The sequence below is a fragment of the Temnothorax americanus genome, unplaced genomic scaffold (genome assembly GCF_048541705.1).
Source record: "Temnothorax americanus isolate GAGA-0224 unplaced genomic scaffold, ASM4854170v1 Scaffold28, whole genome shotgun sequence".
NCBI lineage: Eukaryota > Metazoa > Arthropoda > Insecta > Hymenoptera > Formicidae > Temnothorax > Temnothorax americanus.
The window spans coordinates 1,278,737-1,295,909 of record NW_027509421.1 but is presented as its reverse complement, the minus strand read 5'-3'; the positions used below and the strand labels follow the sequence as shown (position 1 = coordinate 1,295,909).

The 17,173-nt window shown below is 45.7% G+C and overlaps 3 protein-coding genes across 4 annotated transcripts in view; all 3 read left to right on the top strand.

The window, feature by feature from the left end:
* Positions 1-275: 275 nt before the first annotated feature.
* On the top strand, positions 276-1,934 carry LOC143899609 (zinc finger HIT domain-containing protein 2). Its single transcript, XM_077410002.1, has 5 exons — positions 276-408; positions 543-837; positions 912-1,178; positions 1,259-1,462; positions 1,539-1,934. The coding sequence occupies exons 1-5, from the start codon at positions 362-364 to the stop codon at positions 1,848-1,850; spliced, it is 1,125 nt and encodes a 374-aa protein (XP_077266128.1). The 5' UTR covers positions 276-361; the 3' UTR covers positions 1,851-1,934.
* Positions 1,935-2,813: 879 nt separating this feature from the next.
* LOC143899603 (pseudouridylate synthase RPUSD2) overlaps positions 2,814-17,173 on the top strand; it is a 121,516-nt gene continuing 107,156 nt past the window's right edge. The window contains exons 1-2 of one of the 2 annotated variants that reach the window (XM_077409995.1): positions 2,814-3,041; positions 8,208-8,464. In XM_077409995.1, coding sequence (XP_077266121.1) covers positions 2,840-3,041; positions 8,208-8,464 — 459 coding nt within the window. In that variant the 5' untranslated portion in view covers positions 2,814-2,839. Of the gene's footprint in view, positions 3,042-6,939; positions 7,210-8,207; positions 8,465-17,173 lie in introns of those variants that run through there. The other variant, XM_077409994.1, reaches the window with a different exon arrangement.
* On the top strand, positions 3,855-5,983 carry Nesd (SHC binding and spindle associated nessun dorma). The gene is made up of 4 exons (XM_077409997.1): positions 3,855-4,846; positions 4,932-5,139; positions 5,228-5,500; positions 5,583-5,983. Exons 1-4 carry the CDS (start codon positions 3,930-3,932, stop codon positions 5,868-5,870), a joined length of 1,686 nt encoding a protein of 561 aa, XP_077266123.1. The 5' UTR covers positions 3,855-3,929; the 3' UTR covers positions 5,871-5,983.

Genomic DNA, 17,173 nt, shown 5'->3' with positions numbered 1-17,173 from the left:
CAGCGAGTAGAGGAGGAGAGATGAAGCTCAACGAAGCTGATGCGAAGGGCTCGAACAGGCTCCAAAAGTTCGCTTGCCCGTTGAAATCAGGAACAGTACGCGAGGCGACATCTTCCGGAACACCGAGGAACCGCGTTTCCACAGCCGCGGTCGATAAAGTAGAGCGCCGTCGGTAAAACAAGGTAGCTTCTTGTCCGGCAGGGTCTGTTTTTTCTACGTTATCGCGCCGGCGCATCCCGCGCACGTGCATTCTTCAATCTTCAGGTGCGAGGTGCGAGCCGTGCGAGGTGCGATTGATCAAAACAACGCTAACAACAGCAGTGTTCGTGTGAATGACAGCGTTTCGTCAGAGAGATTCGAAATGACGGAGTCTCCGGGTACAAGTTCGGCCGCTAAAATCTGTGAATTGTAAGTACAACGTTTTACATCGAAGATTTAATTGTGATGTAATATGCAAGAAGCATACGTACAAAACTGCAACATTACAAGGAGCTCGAGTCCAATATTGCGTCGGCGTGTAACGTTTTTTCTTCTCACAACAGGTGCAACAAGCACGGGCGTCGGTATACCTGTCCGCGATGTGGCCTAGGCTATTGCGGGGTCGAGTGTTACAAGTCGGACGCGCACATGGATTGCTCCGAGAGCTTCTACAGGCAGTGGGTCGAGGAGGAGTTCAAGTCTCGGGAGAACGATCCGGCTGCTAGGCGAAACATGACGGAGATCCTTAAGAGGGAACACGAGGCGGCCCTGGGGGATGACGTCTTAGGAGAAGATAATTCGGACGAGGGGAGCACCAGCGGCGAGGATTATCCGTTGGATTCGGACGACGAGCAAGAGGCAATTAAGGACAGACGCGTTAGAAATTTGTGACTCGATCAACGCTCGTTCTTACGAATATGTATATCTTTCAGCTTCTCGACTTGGAAACCAGATTGCGGAATGTCAATTTCGAAGATCCGAATGAGCTCTGGTCAGCCTTGTCCGAAGCGGAGAGGCAAGAATTTGAGGCGCTGATAAAAAATGGAGAGGCGGAAAAGTTGCTGCCCAAGTGGGTACCGTGGTGGACTCGCCGCGTGGAAAGAAAATTAATTCAGCCTGTTGAAGAGGACATTAAGGATGCCTATAGCGATTTGAAATATCCCGCCTTGATAGACGTACCGTTATTTAACGATGTGCAGGTTGGCGATAAGTTCGTATACTCAAAATAATATAATTAATATAATGGTTACTACAATTAAACGTTATTGTTTGTGTTTAGAAAGCATCCCCCTGCGTACACTTTAACGTGACAAATGTGATATACGCTTACGCATATATTGCTCTTTACTACATTGGAGATTATTCGAACTGTGCCGAGGAGGCTGCCCGTGTTTTTCTGACTATCTGCGAAAATATGAGGGATAATAAGGTTTTCAAAGATGCGGACTCGGCGATTGAATCCGTTATGGAAAACATAAAAAGCGTTAGTAGCTTGTGCACCTATACATTGACACAAATGTGTATACATTATAATCTATTATTATTGAATATATACCTAGGTTGATTGGTTGCCACGAGATGAACAAACTTTAGCGGCGTTAAGAGAAGCTGGCGCTTCCATTTTGCAAGGACCAGGGCCCGAGATGAAAACCGTTTATACGTCCGCGTCACTCTCCGAGCTCCACCGATTGCTGGCAGCAGCGAAGAAAGAAATTTTTACCTGCAAGAGGAACAATCAAGAATTCACAAAGAGATTTTCGCAGAGACATAGCGACGACCCAAGTCTGTCGAGAAAGAGTATGCTTCTGTGCTCGAAGAAGCTGGAATATTATTTATCATGGGTAAAAAGCGCCGAGACAGAGGTCTTGTAAATGCGCAAAGTTTCGTTTATTTATCAATTATACTGTACGTTGTGCTGTCGTTTATTAAAAAATTAAAAAATAATATTCTATTAATATATCATTTAGATCCTTTTTATTATTCACGTTTAATCCTCTTAATCGAATATTCTATGTTATCAGTGCTTTGTGACGATCCGTTCCCTTCGATGTCTCTTTTGAGTTTGCCCCATTCTGCAACGGCCTTTAAAGCAAGAAATGCTAATTCTTTGATCTTCTTGTTTCGCATGGTGTCGTTCTCATGAGTTTTACAGCGACTTCTTTCGTACTTCTCATCATATTTAATGCAATTTCGGTACCTTTATGTTGTAAGAGTCATCGTCTTCATTATCGAGTAAAAAAGGTAAGAATCTCTTCAAAAATTCCCAGTCGATTAATTTTTTGCAAGCCTCTTCGCTGACTGCCGTATAACATATAAAGAAGACAGCAGCTGAAACGTTAATAATTAGTAATTAGCGTTACTAATATTTCAGCTGCTGTCTTCTTTATATGTTTATCTTTGTCTTCCGGCATGACACTAAATTGTTTACGAGTTGTGTGGACGTTTGCTGCGATATATTATTGAATTTATCGCCATCATGCGTATACAGTGCTCGATTATTCTCTCAACATCTGCCTCGAATTTCGAATATACATTTTCGCACGCTGTCGTTGACACTAGCTAGATTGTACAAAACTGTTATAGTGTCGTGTATCTCGTTAGCGGGACACCTTGGAATATGTCATTGTCAACGTGATAATTTGCAGATTTTCAGGAAATTTAAAATTGGCCGAACGACCTTCGTGATCCGATGACCAGGAAATGCAATCTCAAAAGGTAGCGTGAGTGCGAGATGAAACAGGGCTTGTGAAGCATATATACTCATTCGGGAGCCGATCCGTTCCATCCGTTCCGTGTCAGCCGAGCCGCCTTCTGGAAATGGAACGGGAACGGGCGACACGGGCCGCGGGCGTACGGGCTAATGGAATGGGAACGCCACGCGTCATCAATATGGCGGAGGCGGAGGCTTCGTTTCCGCGCGGCGCGGGCAACTTCGCGCCGCGGCGGGCGTCACGGCGTCACTCACTACACGTCGACACGTCCCGTTTTTTACTTTCGCGTTCACCGCGTCCACGCTTGCCTTATACAGCGGTCATTTTTTCGCTTTACGATCCTGATATCAGGTAAATATACACAGGTTGATATCGTAGATTTGCAAGTTGCGATATCTGCAATATTTGCAATATCGCGTATAATGGAATCGCTTTGTCTCGATCTCGAATATTCACGCGAAACATCTTTGGCCGAATATAAGGGCCAAAGCACGTAACATGACAGATCGGGATACGCCGAAGCTGCTTGTGCGTTACTTTACGTCCACGACTACGGCCGTCGCGTCATATGCGCTTTGGCCTTAAGTCTTGGCGAAATATATGCGTTCGACGAAATATTCGAAGATGCATCTTCACGATGTGACGCTACGCGGAGTCAAATGCGGATGGTTAATAAAAGTTGATTAATCGAAAATACGCAATTCAATTTTAACATTGCACGCACAGTACATAATAATTTAGTTTATTAATATCGCAAATATATATTATGTAAAATTATTACATTTTCGAAAAATAATCAATATATATATATATCAAGCTTTTCTTTTTCTCTCCAACGTGAAATGTAATGTGTTCACTTTTTAATTATCAACCTCGTTTCAAGGTATGTTATGTATACACGATCGACTCGCTCCCTACTCCCCGAAGTCCCTTCGTGCCCTTTATCCAATTCACCAATTGTCCTTCGACGCTCCGCGATTATATTTATCCATCGAGTTATCGACGAGCCTGGTTTTGCTCGACGTTTTCGACGGCGTCTCCTCGATGTCGCTTGTCGCTTCCGAGCACGTGTATTTTTCGAAACGTAAAACGCGTTGATGACTCGCGGAAAATTTTCCAACGTAAGTATAACGCATAAGTAACGCCCGCGCGTTGGGAAATCTCGTGCCCGAAATTCGCCTCGATCACGCGCCTGTGTGTGCGTACGTGGAGTACGTGTGCGTGCGCGGAATATGTAAAATGGGCGAGTACACGAACGTGTACACCTTCCACGACAAGACCCTCGCCGAGAGGTTGGAGGAGTACACCAACATCCTGTCGTCGCGTGGGAAAATAGTGCCCGCCTCGAACATCCGTACGGAATGGGTCTGCGACGTGGAGCTCGTCATCGAGCCGGTCGGCTGGCAGGCGTTGTGGAAGATATCGCGCGCCACGCGCGAGAATTACGGTATCCGCTATCCGACCATCGTCAAGGTGGAGGTCCTGGGGATGGACTACCCCATGTTGAACGCCCTGGTGAAGATCACGGCCGTCCAGGACGACATACACCTGCCCGAGAAGCACGAGGTCCCGCTGATCGAGCTCTATCCCACCATCGAGCAGGCGAACCACAGCTTGGACATAGCGGGCACGGCGCATTGCGTGGATCGCCTGCGTTTCTTCTACAATTACCTGTGGATGCCGTGGGACGAGGACGAGGACGACAACGTCGATTGGGTGGAGCAGCACCTGGAGCGTAGGATCAGACTGTTCTTCGACATGAATAACGGAGTCGTCGGCAAGGAGACCTGCGACGTTATCAAATCGTTGATCGCCGAGGGTAAAGAGATACGGAAGAAGATCTCCACGTACGAGGCTTTGCTGCCCGAGGACTTCCAGGAGGACGACGTTCCCGAAGAGCTGGCCCAGGAAACGTGTACCTTGATGAAGCTCCACTTTCGGCTTCAGCAGATCAAAGCGGAGATGGACCTGCTGGAGAATCCCTCGTTGAGAGGATTGCTCGGGAGGAATCAGTCGTACAATAGAAGAAAAAAGCGTGGCGATAACGAAAATAGAAAAAACGTGTGCTATTTTGTGTGGCTGGGGGGTGTTGTCAAAGAGCTGCGGGAACTTTCCAGTAAAATTCAAACAATGTTGCCCGAGGATACGCCCATTAAGTACGTTTCGATTCTATCGAGCAAGGACGTTTGAGGGGGTTAAATAATTATAATCGTTATAGTTTCTAAATTGTTTGTATTTCAGAATCTGCGGCTATCTCGACGACGTTATGGATATGTTCGAGACGGGCGATACTATTTTTTTGGGCAAAGGAAATTATTCGATTAAGAATTCCAACGGGTTGCAAGAAGGAGGTTTAATTATGGGACTTTCCGACGCAGAGAACGCCATAATTTCTCCTTCGCTCGAGCCAGATATGACGTCGTCTCTGTTCGATTTATCGGGCAATGAGGTATGCCTCGGTAATTCATTTTCTGAACTTCTGTCGTTTCTGCTACTTCTGTCGTTAATTTTGTAATTTATTTTGTGCGATCCAACAGATATTGTTGAGGAATATCTGCATCGACCTGGGAATACTTCAGGCAGGCATAATTGTCAGGAAGGGCTGTACCGTAATTGTAACTGGTTGCAGAATACGTGTCTCTGATGTCGCCGCAAGTAACAGCGCTAAATGGGGCGCGGTTGTTATGCCGGGAGCGAAGTTGGTACTTGAGAACACGAGTTTCCAAGGATTAGGGACCGCCATCATTATTTATGGTACCGGCGAGGTCGTTACGAACGATTGTATCTTTGAAGGCTGCGAGGGTGTACGGGTAAAGTTATTTTGCATTAGTCTCCGCTGCGTTGCTCTTTAGAATATTTGTAATAAATGTGTTACGTCTTTTTTTTTCCCAGCTCAACGACAATGCACGTTTTACCGCGAGCAGATGTTCCTTCGAGCACATTGAAAAGGGACAAGCCATCGTGGTAGAAACTGAGAAAGTAACTCGTTCGGAAAGCGTAGAGGTGGGAAGCGAATTGAACAACGCGTCTCTAAAAAATGTCTCTTTAAGCGAATGTAAATTTCCCAACAACGATAAAGGGGATATCACGTTAAGACCGAAAGATACCGCCGCTCTCACCAGATACGTTGCTGTGGTAGAAGAAGGGCCAGCTCCCAAACGGGAAGCTATGGAATTATAAATTTTGCATTATCTGTTCACATTGTCGTAAATCCTTAGAATGATTACCCTTTTGATACAAAGAGTGCGAGCTTTTTGGTATATTTATAAAAACGAATTTTATAAGCTTTCGAATATTTTTCTACAGAAATATAATCTAGTTAAGAGAAAACCTATTGCGTAGGAATAATTTTGCGTCTTGCCCATGCGAAGTTTCATGAAAATTTGTCGCTAATCCACTAATGTTCATTTCTGTTATAGATTAACTTTAATCTCGGTTTAACACTTCTTATCTTTTTCCAATTCTTACGTCCATTTCTCTACCAAGATGGATTAACCTTAATCTTGGTTTAACTTCTTATGCTTTTATAATTCTTATGTTCATTTCTACCAATGTTGATTAACTCTAATCAACTCGGTTTAACTTATTTTTCATCTTTTTCAAGTTCTAAGAGTTAGAAAAAAGATGGAAGATAAGTTAAATCGAGATTACAAGTTAATCTACATTGATAGAAACGGAGATGATTAGAACTAGAATAAGATAAAAAGTAAGTTAAAACCTGGTAACAAAATCTCTCGTAATATGTCTCGGAACATTTTTTAAATATTTTCAGAAATAATTGGAAAAGAATTTTCGGAATATTTCAATATTCAGATGTATGAAAATTTTTGGGAAATTGCACAGATTTTTTCTCATATTTATTTAGATTTCAAAGATATGTTAGCGGGAAAAATCTGAAATATTTTATTTGTTATTCTGAGTTTTTTTGGAAAAAGTTTCAATTTATAAAAAAAATCAAAAATTCGCAGCATTTTGAGTTTTAAAATCTTTTTAGAAATTCTGAGACATTTTTCTATAAAATCGAAATTAAAGTTGATCTAATACATCGGTCGAAATAAATAACACAACCGAATAGAATTTTTTTCTTGAAAACACGATATATCGACCGGTTGAACCGTGATAACGTATCGATGGTTCAAAGTTCACAAATCGTATTTTCGTACAAGTTATTTCTCACGCTAGATGTCGCCAACGTGAAAGATTCGATTCGACGCCGGCGGCCGGATCAGTGCTCGCGGTCATCTTGGAGTATCTCGGAGCGTGCGGCGCGTCGAGAGATATATATATATATATATATCGTATTGTATACTGGACATGACAGTCCTGAGATTACGAATTTCGACAAAGGTGATACCGACTCGCCGCGTCCGTCACGAACCCGCCACGAGCGCGCCCGCGCTAACGCAGCCGCTCGCTCCGAGGCGGAATTTCGCGGTGTTTGGCGCGTGCACCGAGCCGTACCCTAACCTCGTCCGCGGGTCGTCGACGAGTCGGACGCTTCGCCCTCACGTTGACGAACGTGAGTATATCTCTCGTCGCACGATCGGCTCTCGAATGTGTCGCCTCGCGACGCGTACCGGATGTTCGCCGAGTATCGCGAACAATATACGTCGCAGTCGCATGCGTGTTGCGCGCCTTTCGCGGCGACAAAAGGGACAAGGGCAAAGGGCACGACGCGTTCGCAGAAATTGAGAAATGCGCGCGACGCGCGTTTTCTCAGCCCTCGAGTCGAGCGAGGCCGCGTTCGCGAGCGTCGCTGCGAGTACTCCGCGTTTTCTCTTTTCTTTTCCCCGCTCCCCTACCCCCTTTTGTCGCGCCGGCCATGTGCTCGCGCGCGTTGACACGTGCGCTCGGCGCACGTATGGCCACGTATGAATGAAACGTCACTCGCGCCAACGCGCGCCCCGAGCGCATCGATACAAATTATATATATATATATCGCGTTTTTATGCAACTCAATACTGTAAATTCAGTATTTTATTGCTCTTTTTCATATAAAGTCATTTAATCCGGCGTGAATGAAAAATCAGCTGAAATACGCTCGACGGTGAACGTGTTAGCTTTGCAAAGTCTACTAAAGGTAGCACATCCGCACTGTAAACGGATAAAGGGTTTGCACAATATTCTTTGTTGACAAACCAAAAGTTAATTAAGCTGTCGCGCATGTAACTTTACCCCTTTTGCCTCTGTATAAGCTTTCCTGAACGAAAATTAAATTGCATCGAAAATCTAACCCGGCCCGAACGAGCGCGAACAAACACGAGCGAACGCAGCTTGTTTCGATAATTGCAAAAACGAGCGCACCGCAAGTATTGGCGAGCAATCGAACGGGTTTAAAGGCTACGTTCCGATAATTCGCCATGCCAGTACTAAAAATCTATGGTGTACACGACGTAAACTACAGATTCTCTGGCAATGATTATCGGAACGTGAGATATAGCCAAAGAAAGAATAACTCGTTAAAACATCGAATGCGCGTACTAATGTTCGTTTTTCTCTGTTTTTTTTGTTTCACAGTTTTCCGCGGTCGCGCGTTCGACGTGCCTTCTCGACGAGTCGAGGCGCTGATTAGGGCCGAGTGGAAGTGCGCGACGACGAAGTCACCGTTGACGGACGCGTCTCGCGACATGGTGGAGACGACCGCAGCACCGACGCAGTCCGTCGACGGACAAACGCAGTTCGGTAACACGCGTCACTTCGAAGATCCGTCAGACTGCATCTTCGTCTTCAAGAACACGTTCTCGGATTACGAGGAGCCGCCCTCCGACGAAGAGGTGAGTAACGACATTCGACTTTCATATACAGCTTTCTGTATACGCAATATTGCTCGTTTAACGAGGCGATTCTACGTGGCGAAGTGGCTCAGTTATTGCGCGACAGCCGCTTACATATTTTTCGAATGTTGCCGGAATCTCGCAATCGCACATCCCGCGCCTAGTCAAATAATATCTCCGCAAAAAGAAAGTTGCGCTTCGGTTTCTTTGAAATTGCGACATATACGCGGATTGTGATCTGTAATTTATTACGGTGACACGTATATAATAATTCTCGAACGTGCCGGTTTGATTTGCCGAGTAAAAAATACCGTTGGTTCGTTTCTCTCATGAATATACAGCTCGGCTTGAATTATACTTGTTAATTATCGAATTGATATCGAAACACACCGATTAAATATTTTATATGTTATCTTTTCTTTACCGCGGCTATTTTTACGGGAAATTTTCGTTAAATTTTATTTGTTTCTCCTGTTTTTGCGATAATGCGATAATGCGTGAAAGAATTTTGAAACGCTCTCTCTCTCGTGCTACATATAGTAGTAGAATAATTAAAAACCGGTTCGCGTTGGGTATGTTTAATCCAACTCCGATCGTACGAATAATCCGCTACACATGTTCGCATGTTAATCTAATAACAATCATTTACTTTGATTAATACAAGGTCGAACGGTTGTGCACCTTCGAATTGCGCGGCGTTTATGCTTGATCGAACGTAAATTGGCGTGCCGGCGCGCATGACCCGAAAGTTACGCGGGATGTGCGCGAAAACGCTTCATGTTATAACGTATTTAGCGAATAAAGTAGCAGCCTATGTGCGTGTTGGCGATTGTCGCGGGACTGGAGAAGCCTTCGATTGGCTTCTGGCTCGATGTCGGTCGCCGTTAGAAAACGAGGAACGATAAAAAAAAGTCCGGGGAACGATTTTAAAGCACGACTTTACGGTCGATCACATGGCGGCGGATTAAATTATTCCGCTCCACATTTTTCTTTCAGTCGCAAGGGGCTCCCGTGCGTTCTCTCTCTCTCTCTCTCTCTCTCTCTCTCTCTCTGTCTCATTCCGTCTCTCTCTCGCTCTCGTTTGGATGCAGTAAAGTCCGATACCATCATGCTGCACAAACGCTTTAATACCCGATTGCTTTCCGCTCTGCGTGTGAGACGTCTCGCTCGGGGAGCTTTGGTAAAATATTATTATTCAAAGGCACCCACGTCATAAATCGCTCGTTTCTGAAATACTCGTCTCCGGTGTAGGGCGCAAAATCGTGGTTGAATTATTACCGCGCGACAAGTCTCTCTATCGCGCTGCATAAATGATTGTCGTGTCGTATTACAATAGGATTATCGCGAAAGGATTTCCCGTTTTTTCCCGCGTGAAACGGAATGTGATTAGCGTGCGGCGAAAAAAAGAAAAGCTTTACTTTTCACGCGGACAAAAGCTATCCGCGGTGTGTGAAAATTTTATATATTTTATTATTAACGTGGAAACGTCGCCGTGCATGTCGCTGGAGTAACAGGTCCGTTTAAACAATATCCGAAACCGCGAATTTCAATTTTTCTCGAGCAGGATCGACGACGCCCGACAGCGGGATCTTACAAATCCACTTCGTATAACGTCGATTATGAGCGATTCGCGCATAATGCATGCATATCCTCCGTCGTATCGCGATCGCATCGCGTGTGTCTCTCAGTTACTTGTTAGGTCGCGTGTTCGCTCGTTCGCGAGGACCGTCGTCGCGTCGTGGCGCCCGATAGCGCCGAGATAAAATGTCGCGACCGAACGCGTACAATGTGTCGCGCGCGCGGCAGTACTTTCCGAAAATATCCTCGCTCCGGAATTGCGAAGTTGTTGCAAAAAACGAAAATAACCATCTCTCCGAGATAGTAGTCGGTTCGTGCGATGCGCGTGGGAAACGAGCGCATTATATAGGTCCGATAAGAATAGTCGCGACTACGAGCAGGTGAGACCGCTCGAGTGCGAGAAAATTTATGCGAGGAGAGTCGGTCGCGCGGTGTAACCGGCCACGCGCGTGAATGTTTAATCAACATGTGCTTAAAAAGATCTCGTCTTTGGCGACCGCGCTGCGTTGCTGACTGCGACAACGAAAGAATATTTCTCTCGGGGAATGTGTGGATCGTTTGTCGTCACATTGATACCTCAACGCAAGAATAATATACGTATAATTGTGCGTGATAATTAACACGCGGGAGTTAAGAGAGAGGCAAGCGGATAGCTATATACGCGGAAACGAGATGGAATTATGACGGCGGGGGTTGAAAGGGCGAAATGTTGAAACGGAATATGAGAGACGGAAGACGATGTATAACGGTGAAAACGATCAATCATTCGAGAGGACCAGAAAACGGTTGCCTCGCGGCTGCAAATAACATCCCGCGTACGCGTGTGTGCGTATGCGTATACGTGCGTGTGTGCGCGCGCCGGTCGAAAGCATCGGCGCGGGACCGGGACGTATTGCGAGTTACCGTACTCGGTCGCTTCCGTCGGAAGCCCTGAAACGTCCTGCTCCTTTTTTTCTCTCTGCTCGTCAGTATACAGAGAGAGCAGTCGCACAGTTTGCCTCTTCTCTTTTTCTATAGAGCTCTCGCTCGCTCTAAATTTCCTCATTAGCGACTCTCCGCGCGCGAGTGTGTCGATTCTTTTGCAGTTGTTTCTTAATGAGGGGCTGCTTTTTCTGCATATATACTCGTGCCGAAATATGCTATGAGAGTAATGGGAGAGATAATGGAATTTTTTCTCCGGTGAACGCGCGTGCGAAAACGAATATCGCAGTCGCTTTCCGATCTGTGCCAAGTCATTCTGCCTTTAAACAACGCATGGAGATTTTCCAAACCGATTAAAGCGGGACGACGTGGCGCTGCCAAAACTCATAATTGTGCATCCTGGTGGGACGGGGAACAAGGGAGAGACGCACCCATTTGCTTTGCGAACTCAACGAATCGCTTTATTCTTCGCAATGTCGCGTCGCGCATTAATGACGGACGCGGCGGCTGTCGAAGCGTCGTGTCATATCACCTGATGTTTCGCCGCACTAAATATACATCCCCCGGTTTTGTTCGACTCGTCCGCCGGACGGCGGGTCGACGCGTGTCGCCGGTCAAATTTTGATAAGCGACGAACGCGGTCGGATGAAATCCTATATCTGCTCGGTGCACCGAAAGTTAAATATTATCGACCGCGATCGCGACGACACGTTTCGATGATAAAATAACCGAAGCCGCAACACGTACACGTCGCGGCTTCGGCGCGCGCTTTCGTCGGGTTTCCAGCAATTAAAACACACGAGTCGCCTGATTCGTCGGGATTTAATTTCAATTCCGTTTCGCCTGGCGATCCCGATGAACAAATTAATTTACTTTAACAGGATCTCTTATCTCGCGAACACTCTCGTGAAAGATATTTATCGTGCTTTGTAATCCGGATCAAAAGAAGCGAAAAGCCTATCCGATCTTTTAAAAATATTAGACAAAAGTTTAGAGCCGCGTAAAATAGTTTTTAATTTAATTTCTCTAGAAATAGTTAAGAGTGCAGAGTCGAATAAAATTGAAAATTTCCTGACGTGCGTAGGCAGTTGGCTATTATGTGTGACGCAAATGTTTTACGACGCATCGTATATATTGTCCGCTCTGTGTTAATCAGCGCGACGACAGGTATGTCACGTGATTTAGCTTGCTTTTAAGATTAAATTAACTTGCCTAGCGCTGCTGAGAAAATGCACTTGGTTATGAATTATCATGCCTCGCGCGCTGACTTGCCGCTTAACTATCAGCTCGTAAATCACGATATATTTGCACCGTATGCCTTATGCCTTCGATAATCCATGGCGAGGTAAATACACGCCAATATTAGCCACTGTTATTACACGTTAGCATCTACGTTATCGAGATGCTCGATCCTTTATGCACGATTAAAATTTTCGCCGTGGAAAGATGGATTCTCTGAATTTGCCGAGAGAGAGAGAGAGAGAGAGAGAGAGAGAGAGGAGAGAGAGAGAGGAGAGAGAGAGAGAGAGAGAGAGAGAGGAGAGAGAGAGGGAGAGGGAGAGAAAGAGGAGAGGAGAGGAGGAGAAAGTGAGACAGAGAGAGAGAGAGAGAGAGAGAGAGAGAGAGAGAGAGAGAGATGAGAGAGAGAGAGAGAGAGAGAAAGAAAGGAATTCTCTCACCCTTCCTATTTTTCGCGTCTCCTGCCCCGCCCTCGCGGATAGCGAAGATGGTTAACTAACTCGAGAGGCGAATGATTGATGCCAGACATTTACACGGTGCATAAACCGGTTAACGCGGGCGACGACGTTTACGGCGAAATTTTTCGAATATCTCGGCGCAATGATGAAATTGGCGGGCAATAGATCAATAAAAGCGTTGTTGCCGGCGGCAAAGGAAGGGATCTAGGCAGCTCCAGCTGCGGTTTATTTCGGGTTTTAGGTCCGTGGATGCACGATGTCTCGTCTCTAAGAGGCGCGCGCGCGCGCGCACACACACGCACACGCTCGCGCGCGAAGCGTGTAAACGCGAAGAGAGAAATAGATTATTTAGCGGCCAGTAAAACCCAGTAAAACGCAATGTATAGTCCGCGTTTCTCGTTTACAGTGCCGCTGCGCGACAATCATAAACATCAGCGCAATTTTGTTTACGGTGTGTATAAGCGCCAGAATGAGATATACGTACGCACCTGTCGCGAGGAAAACGTAATTACCTGCGCGGCCGCCGGCGCGCGTGCCGAATTTAAGAGAGCTCCCCGCCTCCTCGGTCTCGCGTCCGTGCATTTGATCCGACCGTGATAATCGGAAAAACGATCGTCCCGCATTCGCAGGTGCATTTGGAGAGCCCGATAAATTGCAGACGCGGGTATATATTCGCGGGGCTGTATTTCGTATCTCTGGAATTGAAATTGCGCGCCGCCGAAGACCTCGCGCGACATATCGGTTTATACGCGCGACACACGTCGTGTGTGTACCGCACCGCGATGATTTTCTCATGCGGCGTTTATATACTGCGGGTTTTGGACTGGGTTTTTGAAATAGCACGCGCGCGGATGGAATCGCGTTCAGGAAAAAAGGCAAACTGCAGATTGGTCGGCTCAACGCGACGAGCAATATCGAATGGGGAAAGAGAACGGGGGAGGGGGACAAGTGATCCCGACCGCTTTGTTAATCCTTTTCCCAGTCCGCCCGTTCCGAAAGAACGGCCTATTAACTTCAATTTTTTTGTCCCTCCCCCAGGTGAACGCTATTTCCCAACGGCTTAAAGGCGCTTTGTCGTGTAATTGCGCGTACAAATGACGCAATTTTAATTCCGTTTTAACAGGGGACAATAGTGACACTAACGACCGTACGAATAATACTAAAGAGAGAGCTAATAACTCGGCAAAACCGAAAGAGCTAATTGACGACAAATCCATCCGGTTTATATCGAGTTGTGTATCGCGCGTATACAATTGAACGCAATTTTTTCTATTCTTTTCCCCGCTCATGAATAATACGCTCGCTAAATTATTCATAAGTCACACCTTGCGTGCCGGATAAAGCGTCGCTAGTTCTAAAATAAGATCCCAGCCGGTGGAGTGGCGTCGTACCTTTCGCGAAATTAAAAGGTTAATTAAATCCTGCCTGGGATGACGAAAGTCGCGATGAATTCTGCTTTGCAGAAATGATGAATCGTATATTTATATTAAAATATCAACCATGTTGCAATGTCTTCGAGTGTGTCGCTAAAAAAAAAAAGAAGAGAGAGGGAGAAAGAAAAACATATAAGAAACTGGTTTCAATATTATTGTAAGCGTATTTTTCTTTCGGAATAGCGCGAGCTTTTAATAGATGTTTCGGTTCCTTACCGCCGAGATTTCGATCAGGAGATGCGACTGTCGGGACGATCGATGATAATAGTTAAAGCTGAGCGATGACCACAATAACGACTGTGTTTAGATAACCATCTTTCTATCCAGTGGATAACAGAGGGGTTTCTTAGGAGTTGGGGAAGAACTTTATCTACATTGAACAAGGTCACGTTCGCGTGCCAGCCGTCGCTTCTGGATTTTCTTAGGTGATATACGTATCGTCGTGCTTGAGCAGTTCGGAATCTGTCTCAAGCCGCAGAGACCATATAAGCTTCTTAGGTACGAGTCTTGGAATCGTAACTTTCCGGCTGCAGACGTCGTCGTGCCGTTGATATACCAGAAGTCACATCTCCAATCATCGCTGCGCGAAGCCGGGAACGTAATGATTAATAATTCAGTAGCCGGCGACGTTATAATATGCTAAAAAGAAAACAGGCAATTTTGTGACTTTTCCCATTAACTGCGAAACGCGCACTTTCTCGTTATGCCAATCTAAAATTGGAATTAGTTGCTTTAATTGCGGTTAACTCCCGGTAATTTCCGGTCAGTCAGCGGTCGGTGTCCTTGGGGAGGGGAAAGCTCGAACATCGTCGGGGCATAAAATGTTTATATGTCGGGGCGCTGCACCTGCTAATTTTGGCGCGTTGACACCCCGTGGCGAAAGAGAGATTCGATCTGTGCGGCTCGCGAATGGGGGAGGTGGCATTGAAGATAAGCGGGAAGGTCGCGACGGATCACGTATTATACGTATCGCGCACGTGCACGAATATAACGCAAGTCGCGATCTGGCGCGCGGACGTGTAATGCGGAAAAACTTTCGAGAGCGATTAGAACGTACGGCGTATATATCGCCGACGCGACGTTCTTTATTTATGATATGTTTAACCGAGAGTAAACCGTTGCGCAAACGGCAGCTTCTTCGTGCATGGATAAATGGAACTTCGTGGTAAAGAGGTGGTTCAAATAGGATGTCAGCGACGAAACTTATCATTCTCACATATGTCCGAGCGTAAACGCGTCCAACCGGAAGGCCATTAGGTCGCGTTTCAACAACGGCTACTCGGAATGGTTTCTTTATAGCACTTCCGCTCTAATAATTTGATTGCAGCAGTCTCTTCTAAATTTAGGTTCGCTGTATTATATTAGCTCTTTATTAATTTAACACTGTGCGAACACCGTGGGCCTTTTAAGGCACAGCCGATTTTTTATTTACGATTTCTACGGGAATGGGAAAAAAAAATTGCAACACGTAAGCATAGAAATCCTATGTAAGTATAGAAATTACCTTTTGAAACCTTAAAGATGATATATGAATTTTTATAGATGTCTCGTAACACAGAAACGCTTTCAAAAATTCCTTGGGTTTAAAAGTCTCAGGATGTCCGCCGGGTGAGTGCTCCAAAAAGCGGTGTCCGCGCAACGTTAATTTAATTTATTTGATTATGCCAACTTAATAGACGACAATGGCGGTTCGTTGTGTCTAATATACGCTTACACGCTTTACTACACTGTTAAATGCCTAGTGTCAAATTACATTCAATTTGTTATTTTTAACCATTTTTGTGGGTCGCCAGTCGCCACTCAAAATGTGTTAATTTTAACTAAACCAATGGAGTGAAAATAATACCGTTTTGGGTTAAAATAATAAACTTCATACGTGGCATACATGGTTAAAAATAACGAAACGTTATTTAATTCAAGGTATAACATATGGTTTAAATTTCATCCTTAAATATTTAACGGAGCACAGGTATATAACACAGCTTAATATTATGTACGTTTCGTACGCTCATTATTACGCGTTATATTACGTCATACGAGATCTCGTACGAGATAGTGAACATGTTAATCACTTGGTATCAAATTAGAACATAATCCTGCTAGGTTGAAGCTAGCTCTTCCGCTCGTAATTCCCGTAAAACGGGATCGTGAAATCGGGACGGCGCGGCGGGAAGGATAGGCGGCTTGAATTAATCGGCGAAATGGCGAAATCCCACGGTGTGAGCGGGCGGCGAATATAATTTGGCACGTGTGTCACACGCGGGGCGCAATGCGCATAAAGGAACGTGATGGGTGAGAAGCTGATTTACGATCCTCACCCGCGCGGTACGACAGACCGCACATTTCCGTGGGAATATTCTCCTCCCGCTCCCGCGCAACACACGGTTTATCCTAAATCATCAGTTTAAATCGCCTCGCGTGGGCGACGCAATCTGACTGCGATTGATGTCCACCGGGGAAGAATTTCCGAATTTACGCTTTCCGGCTGGCGTCACGTTATAATTAGACGATTACTATATTTACGCCCATATATTGTCACGCGCGCGCGCGTTTATTGTAGCGCCGGTATGTACATACGTCGCATTACTGTTTGACGTATGCATGCTCATTGTGCCGCGCGACCACACCGCCGAAATTATGTTAACCAGCGTGCTCGACGTACACACATACACGCGGCGCAGTAAACAAATTATTTTATTATCGTTTTGAAACCTGCTCATTTCCCCGCGTCTCGCGCGCGCGCGGTTAATGTGCGCGCACGCGTTAACGCGATGCGGGCTTTTGTCATCTTATTAAGCGTTACAGCTTTTTGTTGATCGCTGGAATTCTCGAACGTTTCGTCGCTCTTCGATACTATAAGTAAGCGAGCGATACCGGGCGTCGTTACACGAGCGGTTAAATTCGCCGTATGCGTTATAAGAGCAAAAGGCACACGCGCGCGCGTCTTCGGGAGAACTGCGGTGCAATGATTCATGCGGGGCGATTTATTAACTCGTATTAGCGGCGTCCCGCGACAACGCGCGCGTCGTAAAAGAAAGCCCCGCGGGGATAAAATAGGAACATAGGACTCCCTTTTGTCG

Bases quoted from the DNA above. Each gene is read 5' to 3' on its own strand.
- LOC143899609 (XM_077410002.1), top strand. From the start codon at position 362: ATGACGGAGTCTCCGGGTACAAGTTCGGCCGCTAAAATCTGTGAATT. The intron at 1,179-1,258 runs GTTGGCGATAAG...GTTTGTGTTTAG, and splicing joins CGTTATTTAACGATGTGCAG to AAAGCATCCCCCTGCGTACA. The intron at 1,463-1,538 runs GTTAGTAGCTTG...ATATATACCTAG, and splicing joins TTATGGAAAACATAAAAAGC to GTTGATTGGTTGCCACGAGA.
- Nesd (XM_077409997.1), top strand. From the start codon at position 3,930: ATGGGCGAGTACACGAACGTGTACACCTTCCACGACAAGACCCTCGCC. The intron at 4,847-4,931 runs GTACGTTTCGAT...TTTGTATTTCAG, and splicing joins CCCGAGGATACGCCCATTAA to AATCTGCGGCTATCTCGACG. The intron at 5,501-5,582 runs GTAAAGTTATTT...TTTTTTTCCCAG, and splicing joins AAGGCTGCGAGGGTGTACGG to CTCAACGACAATGCACGTTT.